Source organism: Benincasa hispida, chromosome 12, assembly GCF_027475165.1.
Source record: "Benincasa hispida cultivar pf3 chromosome 12, pf3_genome.v1.1, whole genome shotgun sequence".
Taxonomy (NCBI): domain Eukaryota; kingdom Viridiplantae; phylum Streptophyta; class Magnoliopsida; order Cucurbitales; family Cucurbitaceae; genus Benincasa; species Benincasa hispida.
In genome coordinates this window covers 75,596,430-75,612,350 of record NC_143489.1, presented here as the reverse complement: position 1 = coordinate 75,612,350, position 15,921 = coordinate 75,596,430, and the positions used below count along the sequence as shown (strand labels likewise).

The following is a 15,921-nucleotide window of genomic DNA, read 5'->3' as shown; positions in this document are numbered from 1 at the left end:
AAGTCGACGACCTGGCAAGGGTAGTCATCAAAAGCTAGCCATGACGATGGAATTCAAGAAAGGGTTGTTGAATCAACGATCGCAGACATAAGATTGATAAGGAGAAAAAGAGATTTTAAGGACGACTAAGTAAAGAAGATGAGATTTAGGGTTTTCTGCTATTTTATTTTAATAATGACAATGATGATGTTAATAATAAAACTCTCTCTCTCTCTCTCTATATATATATATGTTTCTTTTTAAGTATAACAAGCCATTTTTATGTGTTTCTATATGAAAAATTGAAAACATTGAAAATATGAAAAGAAAAATCAAATTAATTTGGTAACAATATGTATAAAATAATGAAAAAAATATTTAGATACAATGAATTTCGTAAGATTTTGTTGGATTTTATGTTTTAATTTAAAATTTTGGTTGTTGAATAAATTGGTGTAAGTCAATGAAATGAAAAATTAAGAGAAAAATGAAAGTAAGAAAAAAAAAATGAAGATTTCTGTATAATTTATTTCAAGATTTATTCTTTCCAAACATAAGAAAATTTTAAACAAATTGATCATCATAATAACGGTAGGAACATTTTTAAACTTTTATTAATTTTTAAAATTATTTTTGTAACAAGGTATTAACAATTCTTTATTCATATTCTAACCTTGAAGGCATTTTTTTTACTTTTTTTTTTTTTTTTTAAGTTAGGCGTATTTTTTAAACTTTTGAAAGTTTAAGGATAATTTTGAAATAAAACATTAACGGTTTTCATCCAAAACTAACGACAAGAACATTTTTTAACTCTTTGAAAGTTTGAGTGTGTTTTTAAAACTTTTGATAATTTAGGGATATTTTAAGTACAGGAACATTTTTTTTATATATAATTTAGTCTTCTTTTAACAAAGAGAAATATTCGAATATATGACCATGCTTTAATCATATGAGATCCCCCTTGGCCTTCTGTCATCTACTTCTCATATATATATATATATATATATATATATATATTTGAGGCAATACTTCTCTTAACATATTAAAAATCGATTCATAACTAAATTTGAGAAATATATATATATATATATATTTGTTATATATGAGTGTTTATCCAAGCTTATACACATCTCAACTAATCTAAATTTGAAAAATCTAAAAATATAATTTTAAGAAATAGTTATAAATATAACAATCAAACCTAAAGTATTAATAGATATATCAAAATATAAAAAATAATTACAGATATAACATAATTTAGATAGTCTATCAGTGAGAGACCATAACACTAATAAGGGTTTATTAGTGATAGACCATATCGTCGATAGAAGTCTATTAACGATAGACAATATAATTGATAGACTTTGCCATATTTATAATTTTTTTTAAAATATTGTTACAATTAATTATTATCACTAAAAACAATATCTATTGTGATTACCCTAATTATAAAAATCATATGTTCTTCAAATTTGTTTCGAATTGAAAAAAATGTGTAAAGTGCAAAAAGGAAAAAACAAACAAACAACTGAATATTGAAACTGTCATTGAACTTTATTTAAAACTCAAGACATAGAAAAATGTAGTCGAATGACATCTAAACATCACCAAGAAAAAGGGTAAACCTAGTAACTTCTAGAGAGAAAAAAATAAATTTTACTTTAAACAAAGTTGTTATCAAGTTTCCTTCACTTCTACTTTTCTTTCAGTTTTTTTAAACTTGAGAATGTACGAACCAATTTACACGCACCTTGATTAATCTCACAAGACAACCCACCTGATCCTATAATATCTAGGTATTAAGAAAATTCGTAGAAAATTAATTTTTAGATAGTTGATTACAATTGATTAAAACCTTGACCTCTTAGCCATTTATTGAAACGGTCTCCTTTTTTACTACTAAGCCAATCATCTTCCACTTCTCAATATCGATTAATAAGTCTCAAAATCTGGTAATAGCATAAATCTAGAGAGACAAAAATTGAAGGAAACAAATGAAATGGCTTTATACTCCGTGAACAGAAATCCAATTATCAATTTATCAACCCAAAGGTTGATGGTTCTATCCCACCTTAAAACAATCTAACCAATTGAACGAGTTTATAGACCTATTACGGTGAAACAAGTCTTACTCAGACTTCAAAAGGACTGATTAAAGACGAAATATCTTTGAAAATCGTCTTATACACAGGCATAAAACAAGGCAATGTATAATAATTACTGCTAAGAAGCTCGAGTTCCAAAAACATTGTACATGCTTATTTCATGGCAGAAGAAAATGAAAATTGATTTAAGAAAAAAAATAAACCAGTGATACATTAAGAACAATCTTCTTGTGTCATTGATATGGATCATCCTTGTTTCTTTCCAGTCATACTTGCAACCACCTGCAAAGTTGACAATACATAAATTAACAATAAACATTGTAAGAAAAGGAATAATTAATGGCACCAAAAATGAGATGCACTAAATGAAAATGAAATTTCTCCCCTCACAAAAACGAAAAAAGAAATTGTAGCACCAGGTTAGTTTCGCATCATAACTTCATTTTTAAGGTAAGTTTTATTGATTGTTCCCCAAGTAGAAAACGAATGCCATATGTTTTTGGCAAGGCAAGGAGTCTTACTTACCGGAGGTTGAACATTATAATAAGTACGAAAAAATAGAATTATTGTTATTGCAGTGCATTCTACACATACCACAAAAACATAAACATCACATACAGAAACAAGCAAAGAAACGTGTGCATTTAGTCCAAATGATCCAAACAGAACCACACAATCAGAAAAACATGAATTCCAAACACTTGTCAAGATTCCGTACTTACATCACTTAATACAGGCTGCGGAACTTGCTTAGATGCTTCATACGAATCCAGAATTGGCCTTACAAAGGCTGGCAAGAAAAGACCTACAAGGTTTATAACATGTTAGAAACCAAAAAGTAGATATATAGCAATCAATCCGTGTTAAAATTGGACTCAGTCTGGCTTGTCACTTCATCATGACAAATGAAGGTAAGGGGATGCTCCTTCTCATTCTCTCTTCTCGCTTCGCTAAGATGGTGAAAAGGGAGTTTATTAGTTCTAGGGAAGATAATAAGCCACTTTTCTTTTAGTTCAGTTTTTGTTTCTTTCAGAGCGAGCTTGAAATATGAAATGCTAAGAAACCCAAAAATTTCCAATGCAGAACCTTTTTAAGGAGGATGAACAAAGTAAAGAATACCTATTTTGTGGAAGAAAGAAACCTTCAAAACTTTGGGTCAAGAATGCAGAGTTTCATCCAATGATGTCCATGACTATCAATTTGATTAATTGTTTCCAAGCTTGCACAAGTTAGAGAAAACTTATGCAGCTTCATCTTTCCTGTATTAAACTTAAATTCCGAATACAGGAAGTTCTATGGTTCAAGTGGTGATGTCATGCTTAACTTCCAAAAGGTGTAGTTCCTCTTTGTACAAAAATTTGATTATGTTTTACACTCTGGGAATGAAAATGCTAGATGAATCAGCAATGCTTCGAGAATAAATAAAATGGGACCAAGGCAAAAATCAGAAGAGATCTTCCAGTGGAAAAACTGAGAGGGAGATTAAGGTGATGGTGAATTAAACGATATCAACATAACTAGTGAAGTTCCCAGAGACAACTTTAAATGACAGGGATGGTGGTTTTTATTCACATATATTAGAGAACCTGTAGGGAAACAGTAGAATGTTATTACGGATATTAACAGTTAACATGGGCATATTGGTAATTACCAAAGAAGTTGAGGCAGAAGGTAAATTACTAACTATACTAGCAAACCAAGAAAGCACAAACCTTACTAGATAGGGGCATGTCGAAGAAGGGTTTGGGCTCCCAGGAGCTACCAGAGCAATAATAGTGAGAGTTAAGTTTAGCAAAACTTTGTGAATTAGTTATCTCGTGCAAAATAGATAGTCCTCTCAAAAGACTTGTCATTGTTTTCATTGTTGTAAATTTTCTTTGATATTCCTGTTAAAAAAAAAATTCTTTGATATTCGTTCTATTGTAATCTTCTTTTTATCACTGGGGTCCGATAAATTTGTTATTGTATTTCATTTAACAACTTGTGACTAACTTATGCAGGTAGTGGCTCCGAACTCATGATAGGTCGCTAAGTGTTGGGGAGCACAGGGGTTTTATTGGCTGAAGTTGGATCTGGTGGCGAAAATTTGAAAGATGGAGCAAAATATAAGATTGCTGGGTCAAAAGGTAAGAGAAAATCTACGACAGACTTTTCTATATAAGTTCAACTTATAAGTATATTTTATTTCAAGTGAGATGACATCGTAAAAACTGTGAAATAAGTGGTTTCTTCTGATGTAGAGGCTTGTTGTGTTCCATCAGGCATGTTAGAGGATAGTTTGTTTGAGTAGTCTGAAGAAAGCAGAGACAAATTCCTTAACAAATATGGATAAGGGGATATTTAGGGGGTGTTTGGGACAAAGAGTTAGTTATTATAGTGTTAGGTTATTATAGTTGGATTATAATAATTTGTGTTTAGGGTGTAGATTATTTTAGTTTGGGTTATAATAATATTTGTTTGAGGTGTAAACTATTTTAGTTTGATAAGAAAATAGTAAACATTGTAGCAAAGAATAAAAAAACGATGAATATAAAATAATAAAAACTATAGCAAATAGTAAATACTGTAGCAAATAAGGGCTTTAAAATAGTGTTGACTATAACCAATTGGAGAATACAAAATAGTATTTACTATAGTAAGAAGTAGTTATTATAGTCTTAGAATAGTCCTTGCCCCAAACACACCCTTAATTTTTAATACTCATGCAGTTATGGGGTTATGAAAAAGCAATTTATTGAAGTCGAGAGCATAGGAGACGAGGAGTCCATCAGAGATCATGAGGAAAGGAAGCACCAAGATGAAAGGCAAAGTAAATAGTATGTTGAAGATCTTTTTTGTTTAAGTGTAAAACCCTGTGCTATTGTGAAGAAATGAAAGAATACAAGAATTGTACAAAAAGACAACCCTACAAAATGAGCCAAAACAACACAAAAACAGACTCCAATCTAACAAAAATAAGACCTAAAGGAAAATTACAAAAATCCTTAAACACCAAAGCTGAAAGATAGACATGAAACCTCACAAGGGACTAGATCTCCTCCTAAAACTCTCCAACCCTCTAGGAATTTTGTTCTACGTAGATGATCAAATCGTTGGCATTCAACCAAGTCACCCCAACCTGTGGGTATCTTTCTTTTGAACATACTAAGCAGCATCTGTGTTCATGTTTAACATCCCAGTATGTGGAAGGCACTGTCTCATAACATTTCTTGAACGAAAAGCATGTCACATGTGTATTTTGATTCAGGTCCAATTTCTGAATCTACCAATGTTCAAGTTCGATCTGGCATTATTCCCCTAAATATAGAGTCCATTTTTGCTATTTCAATTTAATCAAACAAAAATTCCAACCAGCCATTAGCCAATCTAAGATATCTGCGATGCCTAGTTCTCAGTGATGCCAAATTCTCGGTGGAACTTAAATCCAATTCTGGGAACACATTTCCCAAATCTATCTTGCAAAACATCTCCAATGGCATAGAACATAGTTTATCTGTGAAGGATGAATTTATAAACCCTTCATTTTCAAATTGAAACTGCTAGGAATAATAACATCGCAAACTTTTCACTATAATGTTATTTAACTTAGAGAGCATCTTTTTTCCCCACAATTTTCCAAAATTTGATAAGTCAGAGCAAGAAGCCTCAGAATTATTATGAAGTTGATTCCCAAAATATACAAGCACTTTTAACTGAAGAAAGACCTCAATAGTCTATATTCAATATAAACTTATCCCTTGTATTGCCACCTGTCAATATTAACAATTATATCAGCTTCTTCCTCGCAGATAAGGTTTTTAGTCAAACCGTCAATCCAGTTATCACTATAATTTAACATGCTGGCATGTGGCAACTGTTTTTCCTCTATAACTGGGAGCAGTGTTTTCATTTTTAAAAAGCTCAAAAAAGCCATGTGCTTGCACATTTAATGCTAAAGCTAGGTGAAGCATCTCACGTTGAGTGATGTACAACACTCTTTATAAATTATAGTTAAATTAGGTAGAGAAAGAAGTTTAAGAAAAAGCCTGTAGCTCTCCTTTTTTCATCCATCCCACCCAAACTGTGCCCTCTGCCTTGTCAAAATGTGAGAGATTAAATAAGACTAGTTATGGCAGAAATGGAACTGAGGACAGCTTTCTAGGTTATTTGATATCATTCGATCATTTGAAAAGGTATCTAGGCTTGGCATCAATCACTCAAAGACAGAATTCATTGACATAAATCTTGACAACATCACGGTCTCCTCCTTGGCTGGTTCACCTGGTAGCAAAGTTGGCTCTTGGCCATCCTCATATCTCAGTTTTCCCTTAAATGGAAAACATTTTACTGCTGATTTTTGGGATCCCATCATTGAAAAGATAGAAAGGAGACTTAAAAGTTGGAGCAGTATCAACATATCCAAAGGTGGTCAACTTACCTTGATTCATGCCACCCTTAATAATCTTCCCACATGCTATCTCTCTCTCTTCAAAGTTTCTTCCAGGGCTGCTGGTCACATTGAGAAATTATACAGGAATTTTCTTTGGACTGGAAACAAGGACAAAAGCGGCATCCACTTCATTAGATGGCAAGAAGTTCAGCTCCCCATCATTGAGGGAGGTCTCGGCTTGACTGATATTAAAACCAAGAATCATAGTCTCTTGGCAAAATGGATCTTGAGATATCATTTCGAAAAGGAGGCCCTTTAGAGATGCCTTATTGATGCTAAATATGGCTCCTCTCTTTAGCCTCGACGTAGTTACCTCAAGCATTTTAGGGGCCCATGGAAACACATTGTTAAACAGGTGGAGCTTATTCATAAAAACATTGTCAACATCATTGGCAATGGTGAACTTCTTTTTGAAATGATAGTTGGGTTCGATCATCCCCCCTTAAGGAAGGGTTCCCTAGACTTTAGGCTCTCACTAACAGGAAGTTGGCAACAATTGCTCAATGCTGGAATAGAGAATATGATTCATGGGATCTCAGCATGAGACAAAACCTTTCTGGGTGGGATGGGAGAGAGACGTACTTTTAGGAAGATCTCTAGGTGGGGGAGAGAGCTCTTTCTAGGTTATTCCCTGGTCTGTATCATCTGTCTTCTTTTAAAAATCACTTTGTGGCCGATTTCTTGGTGCGGACAGGGAGCTCTTGTTCGTTTTCTTTCGGGTTCCGCCATGCTCTTTCCGATAGGGAAACGACGGAGGTGGTTGCTCTTCACTCTATTCCTGAGAGTTATTCTTTCCGTCTTGGAAGGAGAAGTGTGAGGGTTTAGAGCCTTAATCCTTTGGACAGGTTCTCGTGCAAGTCTTTTTTCAACTATCTGGTTAACCCTACTTCTTCGGGTGAGTCAGTCTTTGTGTCGATGTGGAGGATTCAGATCCCGAAAAAGGTGAGATTCTTTACCTGGCAGGTTCTTCATGGTTGGATAAGTACGTTGGATAGGTTGGTTAGGAGGTTGTCGTTGATGTTTGGGCCTTTTTGCTGTATTCTATGTCGGAAGGTGGAGGAAGACTTGGATCATGTTTTTTGGCATTGCGAGTATGCGAGTTCTATCTAGGATTATTTTCTCCTCAATCTGCCGTTTCGAGAGAGAGGCCGGTTCCTCTGGCTCGCTAGTATTTGTGCTATTATTTGGGTGTTGTGGGATGAGAAGAATAGACGGGTGTTTTGGGGAATTGAGAGGGATACTAAGGATGTTGGGTCTCTTATCCGTTTCCATGTTTCTCATTGGACTTTAATTTCGAAGGCTTTTTGTAATTATTCTATTGATATGATTTTATATAGCTAGAGTCCCTTCCTGTAGCGAGATTCCCCCCTTTTGTGGGTTGAGTTTTTTTTTGTTCACCCGTGTATTCTTTCATTTTTTTCACAATAAAAGTTGTTCTTATTATCAAAAAAAAAAAAAAAAAAAAAAAAAAAAAAAAAAGAGGAAAAAAGGAAAAGAGCATGAGACGAAACCTTAATGAAACTGAATTATTGAATGGTCTATCTTATCTACCTTTTTGCAGCCCCCTTCCATACCCACGATTGAAGACGTGGAAATGGAATCTTGACAAATCTGGTCAGTATACTACTAAAACTTTATCCCAATATCTTGCCTCAAATGAAAACATCCATCCTGCTGCTCTCTACAAGAATATCTAGAGGGGTCCTATACCAAAAAAGGTATATTTTTTTATATGGGGAGTCAGGCATGGCAGCATTAATACAGCCGACACTCTCATCAAAATTGCTCCGTGGATTGTATCTTGCCCGAGTTGGTATGTCCTCTGACATAGAAACTACAAATCCCTTATGCACATCCTGATTTTTTGTGAATATGCAGACTTTCTCGAACCAGATATTGAACGCTTTCCATTATCATGTGATTTTTCCAAATGATCCCTTTATCCTTCTAAATATGCTTCTTATCAGTCATCCTTTTAAGGACAAAGAGATCTTATGGACTTTCATCATCAAAGGTTTTCTCTGGTTCATATGGAATGAGAGGAATCATCGCAACTTTGAGGATAAGGAATCGGACTTCACTTCATTTTTTTATCACCTTTTGCATACATCTCTTTCTTGGTGTAAATTCACTTCTTTTTTTTTTTTTATTACAACCTCACATCTCTTATATTGTCATGGACTAGTATGATGTAATCCCTCTCGGCACTTGTTGCCCTTTTGTAATTTCATTATCAATGAAATCCTCGTTGAACGTTTCTCATAATTTAAAAAATAAAAAATAAAGAAAAAAGAAAGAAAAAAAAACCTATTTAGTGAATATATGTCTCTCCTAAGGGTATCCGTAATGTAACTTTGGATTTTATTTGTAAAATTTTGTAGACTCTTTGTAGATGAACAGTCGTTCATCTCTAATAGTTAATTCATATTTTTCTCTATCTCATACTTACGGGAACTTTTACATATATTGTACATTTTACTTTTACATTGCTGAAGCTCTCACCTTTTTTTGTGGCTGTGACTTGAACCCTAAAGAATTATTGCACTTCATGCTTTCCGAAACATTAGCTAGGAGGTCCAAAGGAAATCATTGATTTCGTAGCCAATGGTCAGGAGTCAATGTCAACTAGCATTCCGTTCCCATTTCAATCTAATTCCCCTCAAGGGTTACCTTACTATGACCTTCACTCAAGGTAAAATTTTCCATTCTTACAGTACGTCCTTAGAATTAGGAATGTCGATCAACTTCCAACCTTGCTTAGTTAGCATGCTTGGTTGAAATAGAGAAGCCACGAAAACAAAGACCCCCATTAGAATCCCACCAGGTAACACTGGAACAGATTACATTAGGTTCACTGCCACAGCTTGATTTTAAATTTTCCATTCTTACAATACTTCCCTCTTAGAGTTTTGCTTAAAGTTCCAAAACTCCTATCTCGAACCATAATAAGTATTTAAACCAATAAATCCCAACATCTTAACAAAATTATGGTCACTAGAAACACCGAAACAAAATATTTACTGGCAAGCTGAATCCACCGAAAAATATTCAAATACGAAAATCTATTTAGTCAAATACGGAGTTTCAATCGTCATTGTTTCTTTGCATCCTAAATTATATAGAATACCCAGAAAACAAAATATTTTAATATGCTCTCCCAAATTGATAGATCTGAGCGACGAATGAAACAAAGTCTATGATTTCATGTCATCGATCAAAAGAACTGAAAAATTGAACAATAATTAGGGCTTCTAAACAGGAAAGAGAAACTACCAATTCCTCCGATTAAACAAGATGCAGCCACCACGGGCTCTTGAACTACGAACATCTTCAGCTTCTCCATGACCGGCATTTTCTCGAAAGTTTCGTCTGATTCGCTTCCTGAGCTGAACGTTCGTGGCTTGATTCTTCAAAGTCCAAAGTTAAATGAGTGAAAAGATTTGCAATTCTTCAACGAACCGGACCAGAAAATTAGTGCAAGGTTTTATGGACATAAAAATAACCCGGACCGACCCGATTTGGATGCCCATCGCTCTCACGGATAAGGGTAGAATAGGAAAAAAAAACATGAGATATTTGCAAATCTAGCCACGACTTAAAAAAAAATTTAATTTCCATTTTTTAGGGTTGTTTTTAAATATAGAAAAATGAATTAAAATATTTACAAAACATAGGAAAATTTTAGGACTATCAATAATAGACGCTGATAGACTATCAATGTCTATCAGTGACATTGTTAGACACTGATAGAAGTCTATCCGCGTCTATCATTCATAGTTCTGAAATTTTGTTATATTTTATAAATATTTTCAGCAGTTTTACCATTTAAAATAATTTCTCTTTTTTTTATCATTTTAATTTAATAATAACGTTGGTGTATTAATATACTAGTATTATATTAGTAATTGTTCATAATTTTTTAGGTTGGTAGTACAAACTTTATGCTAATTGAATTATGCTTATGTTGATAATATTCATTCAAAATTCATTTCAAATACAACGGTTTGATGTATCAATAATATGTCATTACTTATTAAAAATGCACCTCAAATATATTTCATTATTGTACAGTGATATATCAATGGTCATTCAAAATTTCATTTCGAACTTGGTATATCAATAATGTTAGGTTTTATGCCCTAAAACTTGTTCATAGTGAATGTAATTAAATGACCGTCATTAAGAAATAGTTATTAATGTTTTTATCAATAAGTGTTATTGATGTCTTATTAATCCTAAAATCCAATAAACTAACATCCTAGGTTGTCTTATGTGTTTTGAACTCTATGTAGAGACATATAGGGATCAATGTTCAAGATACAACCTAAAGGGTCTATTGTATAGGGATAAGGTTGGGTACCTTATCTTGGTAACATTATGAATACGACCCACTTTATATTTGATGCAAACACAATGATCCAATGTTTTCATGTAGGAGACAAGCAAGTGGGGGTATCCCATGCAATGAGTTTACATAAGTCCAGACCACAAAATAGTAATCACTAGATGTAACTCCGTTGACTAGTTAGGTTACTATTTCAATAGGATGACCTAAGCAATTTAGTCTTGCTCTTGAGTATATTATGAACTCCTATTCATGAGGGATTGTCCTTTGATTTGTATGGGTGAGAATGTCCAGTTTCGCCGACTCAATATGCCTACTATTTTGGGGATAAGATCAAGTGGATAACTAGGAACATTATCATACAAGATGGATTTCACTCCTTCCCGACTTTAGGGTAAGTAGATAAGTGTTCCCTTAAGTGGTGTCTTCGGGACTTGAACAAAGGACCCTACCCTCTCACTGGCCCGAGAGGGGTTTTTGTTTAATGGTTGGACCATAAACAGGTTGTTCATTAGAGGAGCACTGATATTTAAGGATGTAGAGGTAACCTAGGGGTAAAATAGTAATTTGACCCAACTGATGTTACGAACACTCGTGAAGGACTAACTTACTATTATTGGTCTATATTCGTGGACACAAAAACATATTTGTAGTAAGAAGAGTGCAACTGTGGGTCTTTAGTTAAGTGTACCCACAATTAACGAATATTTATTAATTTGGTTAATGAGTTTGGCCAATTAATTTTATATCGTTGGAGCTTTTGATCTGCAGGTTCATTAGGTCCCCTTTCTAGCTTATAAAGGGTATTGAGGTAATTTGTCATTAAATTGAATTTGAATTGTTCAAATTCAGAATTGGGAATTTTTTAATGTATGTTTATATTTTTTAATATAAAGTTTAACTTTAGACTTTATTATTAATTTTGGATCTAATTCAAAATTAATAAAGGAGAGAACGAAATGTTTGAAAGGAGTTTAGATATTAATTTAATATGAATAAGATTCACAATGAAAACTATAGGTTAAAAATAATGTGCATTGGATGCGCATTAAGACTATAGGTTAAATGAGAGAAATGTTTTTTTTAATATGATTCAAATGGAAAATTAAATTAAATATGCAATATTTAATTGGATGATTAATTAACTGAAGAATTAATTAATTATTTAATTTAATTTAGTTTTGAATTTAATTAAATTGATTAAATCAAAACTATAGGTTAAATTTAATATACATTAGATGCACATTAAAACTATAGGTTATGTGAGAGGAAATCATTTAAATATGATTTAAATAATCATTTAATTAAATATGATTTAACTAATACACTTAATTTAATTTAAACAAATTAACTCCCCATTTTAGGAAGTTATGAGAAAAAATGGGATCAATCCCACATTTTTCTCTCTCTCACCATCCCTCTCTCTAACAAAAGGGTTTTGTTTTGCAGAGGGAGGAGAATATTCTAAAGCTCTCTGTGTATTTTCTTCTTCTTGAGAAAAGAAAGAAAAATGGTTCTATGATATTCCCAAATCCCAAAAGAGAGAATCCCACATTCAACAGAGAAATTCTACAGAATCGTCAAAAGGTTTGCAAGGTAGGGTTTCTTCCCCTATATAATTAGTCTTTTTGGGAATTGCATACTTAATCGATATTACTTTTTACTCCAATGCAAAATTGTTTTGTTTTTAAATGTCAATTTGGAAAAACAAAATGGTTATGTGTTCTGGCTTCCGCTGTGCTTTAGGGTTTTCATCCCTTTAAATAATTCATCAAAACTCATTCAAAATTCATTTGAAGTATATAATACTATTAGTGTTTAAATAGTATATATCAATACTCATTTGAATTACATTTAAAGTATATATTCTCAACATTGTACCTCGATTGAAGAAATCTTTTTTTATATGAAAGTTTGTGTTTGGGTTGATGTCCTAAATCTCGTGGGTTTCATAGTTTGTAAATTTTATATACAAATTATTTATTTAATAAAATAAGATGTTATTTTATTCATCAGTTTACATTAACCCAATCTAATAAACTAAGATCTAAAGTTATTTTATGTAACTTAACATGTATGTGGTTGACATACAAGTGGATCAGTAATAACCTAAATGGTCTATAGTCTATGAATTGTTAGGAATGTCCTAAAACTCGTAGCTTGTAAACATTAAACATAATCTATTCTCAATAAAGTTATTATTGAAATTTTCTATAAATAAAGGTGTTATTGAATTGCATTCTTTTATAATTCCAATAAATTATTCCATGACTATAATATGAATACTTAAACTTTATGTAGAGACATAAAAAATGATCAAGTTTTAGTATATTGCCTAAAAGGTCTAGAAATATATGGATATAGTTGGGTACCTTATCCTAGGAACACTATGGATGCGGCTCTCTTTGTATATTGATACAAATGATGTGATTACAAAATCGTTCATATGAGTAGGGGCATTCTATGCAAAAGACATTTGCATAAGACCGAACCACGAAATAGTCATTTTTCTTTATAACAACCGTCTACGATTAAAATTAACTATTTCAATTCAATGACCTAAGGTAACTCGATCTTAGTTCTAAGCTAACTATGAACTCCTATTTATTTGGAATTACCCTTTAATTTGCATAGGTGAGAGTGGTTCAACATCACTGCTCAACAAACCTCACATTTTAGGGGTAAGACCAGATAGATAGCTGAGGACATAGTCTTGCAAGACAGAATTCACTCCTACTCGTCTTAGGATTAGGAGATAGATTTTTCCTTAAGTGTTGACTTCTGGTCTTAAACAAAGGGGCCCCACCCTCTTATGGAAGAGAGTGATTCGATTTATTGGTTGGACCATAAACATATTTTTCAAATAGAGGTTTAGTGGAGACTTAAGAAGCAAGATGTATTATAGGGGTAAAGCAGTAATTTTGACCTAGATGAAAATAACGAATGACTTGTGAATGATCGACTTATTGATTATGGTTAAATCAAGTGGACAAAAATATGTTTACAGTGAGGAGAGTGCAACTATTGAGCTATAGTGGTATGTCTCAGTAGTTAACGAATCGTAATTAATCCGGTTTAAAGAGTTTAACCAATTAATCTCAAATCGTCGGAGCTCATGATCAGTAGGTCGATGAGATCCCTTTACTAGCTCATAAAAGGATTAAACCTTAGAATAGTTCTTTTGAGAGAATTTGAAATATTCAAACTCGATTTAGGGTATGGAAAAATTATATTTGATATGATTGATATTTAATTATCGAATTAAACGTTGTGGTTTTAGAGAATGACAATATTTAAATATGTTTTAAATATTTGATGAGGTGTTATGTTAATTTAATATTTGATATTAAATTAATTTAATTGGTTTAATTAAATTATCCAAATCAATTACATTTTGAATTTATGAAATTCAAAATTATGAAATTGATTTTATGAATTTTGAATTTATGAAATTCAAATAATTAAATTTTTTAAATTAAATTTTGAAATTAATTTCACAAATTAAAACAAATTTTAATTTCAAATTGAGTTTAATGTGAAGAAAATCAAGCATGAAGATTTCCATGAGTAGCGGAAGGATCGTTCCAAATTCCATTCGAATTGAACATAAACAATTCCAGTACAAGAAAGAAAACTAATAGGTCATGCACAACATGAAATTACAACATGCTTTAAGATGATATCAGGGTTAAAGGATGCATACCTTTGAAGAACCATTATTCACGAATCCCTCGATCAATCTCCAATGCGTCCATAGCAATACGATCGCAACGAACAGACTGTTACCAACAGCACGAACAACGAACACAACCTCCACGAACCCAATCGAGTCTTACTCAATTCACAAATTGAGTGAAGACACCACCACAATGGTTACCTTGGTATTTTCGGTGTGAGAATTTAGAAGTTGTGGGCTCTGTATGATCTTGGCTTGATGAAGAGACTGGAAGACTATAATCGAGTAGACGATCGAGCAAGTGGGAGATAAGTAACTTGTCTATCGTATAAACAATGTGCTCGATCGTGTAGTAAACGATAGCCTATCGTATAGACTTAGCCACTCGATCGTTTAGCTACGATCAGCTGAATGACTATCGTATAGATAAAGCTTCACAATCGTTTAGTCTTTGTACAGCTATCGCTTAGTGAAATTCTTTCACTTGATAGCTTATCACCGTGTGTTCTTTATGAATGAAGTAACTCCTAAATTTAGGAAACTAATTTTCCTTTTATCTCACGGTTACCATAAAACCACCAATAACCTCCCACTCAATCGGTTATTAGTGAAGAAGTTAATTATCATATAATTAATATATTATAAATAAATTTGATAACTAACTTACCATATTATATTTATAACCTATAATTTTAATATTTCATCTCATGAAACATACAAACCATAGTTCTTTTTCTATTTTATAGTACTTACTGTAAATCATATTTACATTAATTCCTCCACTTGATGTATCTCATACATCACACCAATTATATCATATATAATTGAATTTCCTCTTGTTAATTTGAACACTTCAAACTAACCCCAAGAATTGATTCTCACCTTAGAACCTGTAGCTTGAACTCCAACGATACGTGAATAACTGACTAAACTCTTTAGTCACGGGATCCATTATCCGTTAACTGCCAGGAACTCTACTAAAGACCAACAGTTGCACTCTTCTCACTACAGATATATTTTTGTGTCCATCTCAACCAATCAACAGTGTGATAACCCTTCACAGATCGCTCGTAAGTACAGCTCGGCCAATTTACCATTTTGCCCCTATAGTTACATCTAACTTCTTAAGTACCACTGATTCTTCTAATGAACAATAAGTCATAGTCCTACTATTACTGGGTTCTCTCTTCCAAAAAGAGGATGTGACCGCTATCAAGTCCCAGAATAAGCCCTTAAAGGAGCAATCTATCTACTTACCCCTGTTTCAGGGAAGGAGTGAATTCCATCTTGTGTAACTGAGTTTCCAGCTCCCTAATCAAACAAATCCCCAAAAAGGTAGGCTTGTTGAGTTGGCAATTTGACCACTCTTACCCATACTAATCAAAAG

The 15,921-nt window shown here is 32.8% G+C and overlaps 1 protein-coding gene across 1 annotated transcript; it reads right to left on the bottom strand.

Annotated features, from left to right (window-relative positions):
- Nucleotides 1-2,173: 2,173 nt before the first annotated feature.
- Nucleotides 2,174-9,996, bottom strand: LOC120068338 (fiber). Its single transcript, XM_039020070.2, has 3 exons — nucleotides 9,787-9,996; nucleotides 2,807-2,889; nucleotides 2,174-2,366 (listed from the first exon to the last, which is right to left on the bottom strand). Exons 1-3 carry the CDS (start codon nucleotides 9,863-9,865, stop codon nucleotides 2,331-2,333), a joined length of 198 nt encoding a protein of 65 aa, XP_038875998.1. The 5' UTR covers nucleotides 9,866-9,996; the 3' UTR covers nucleotides 2,174-2,330.
- Between the last annotated feature and the right edge of the window lie 5,925 nt (nucleotides 9,997-15,921).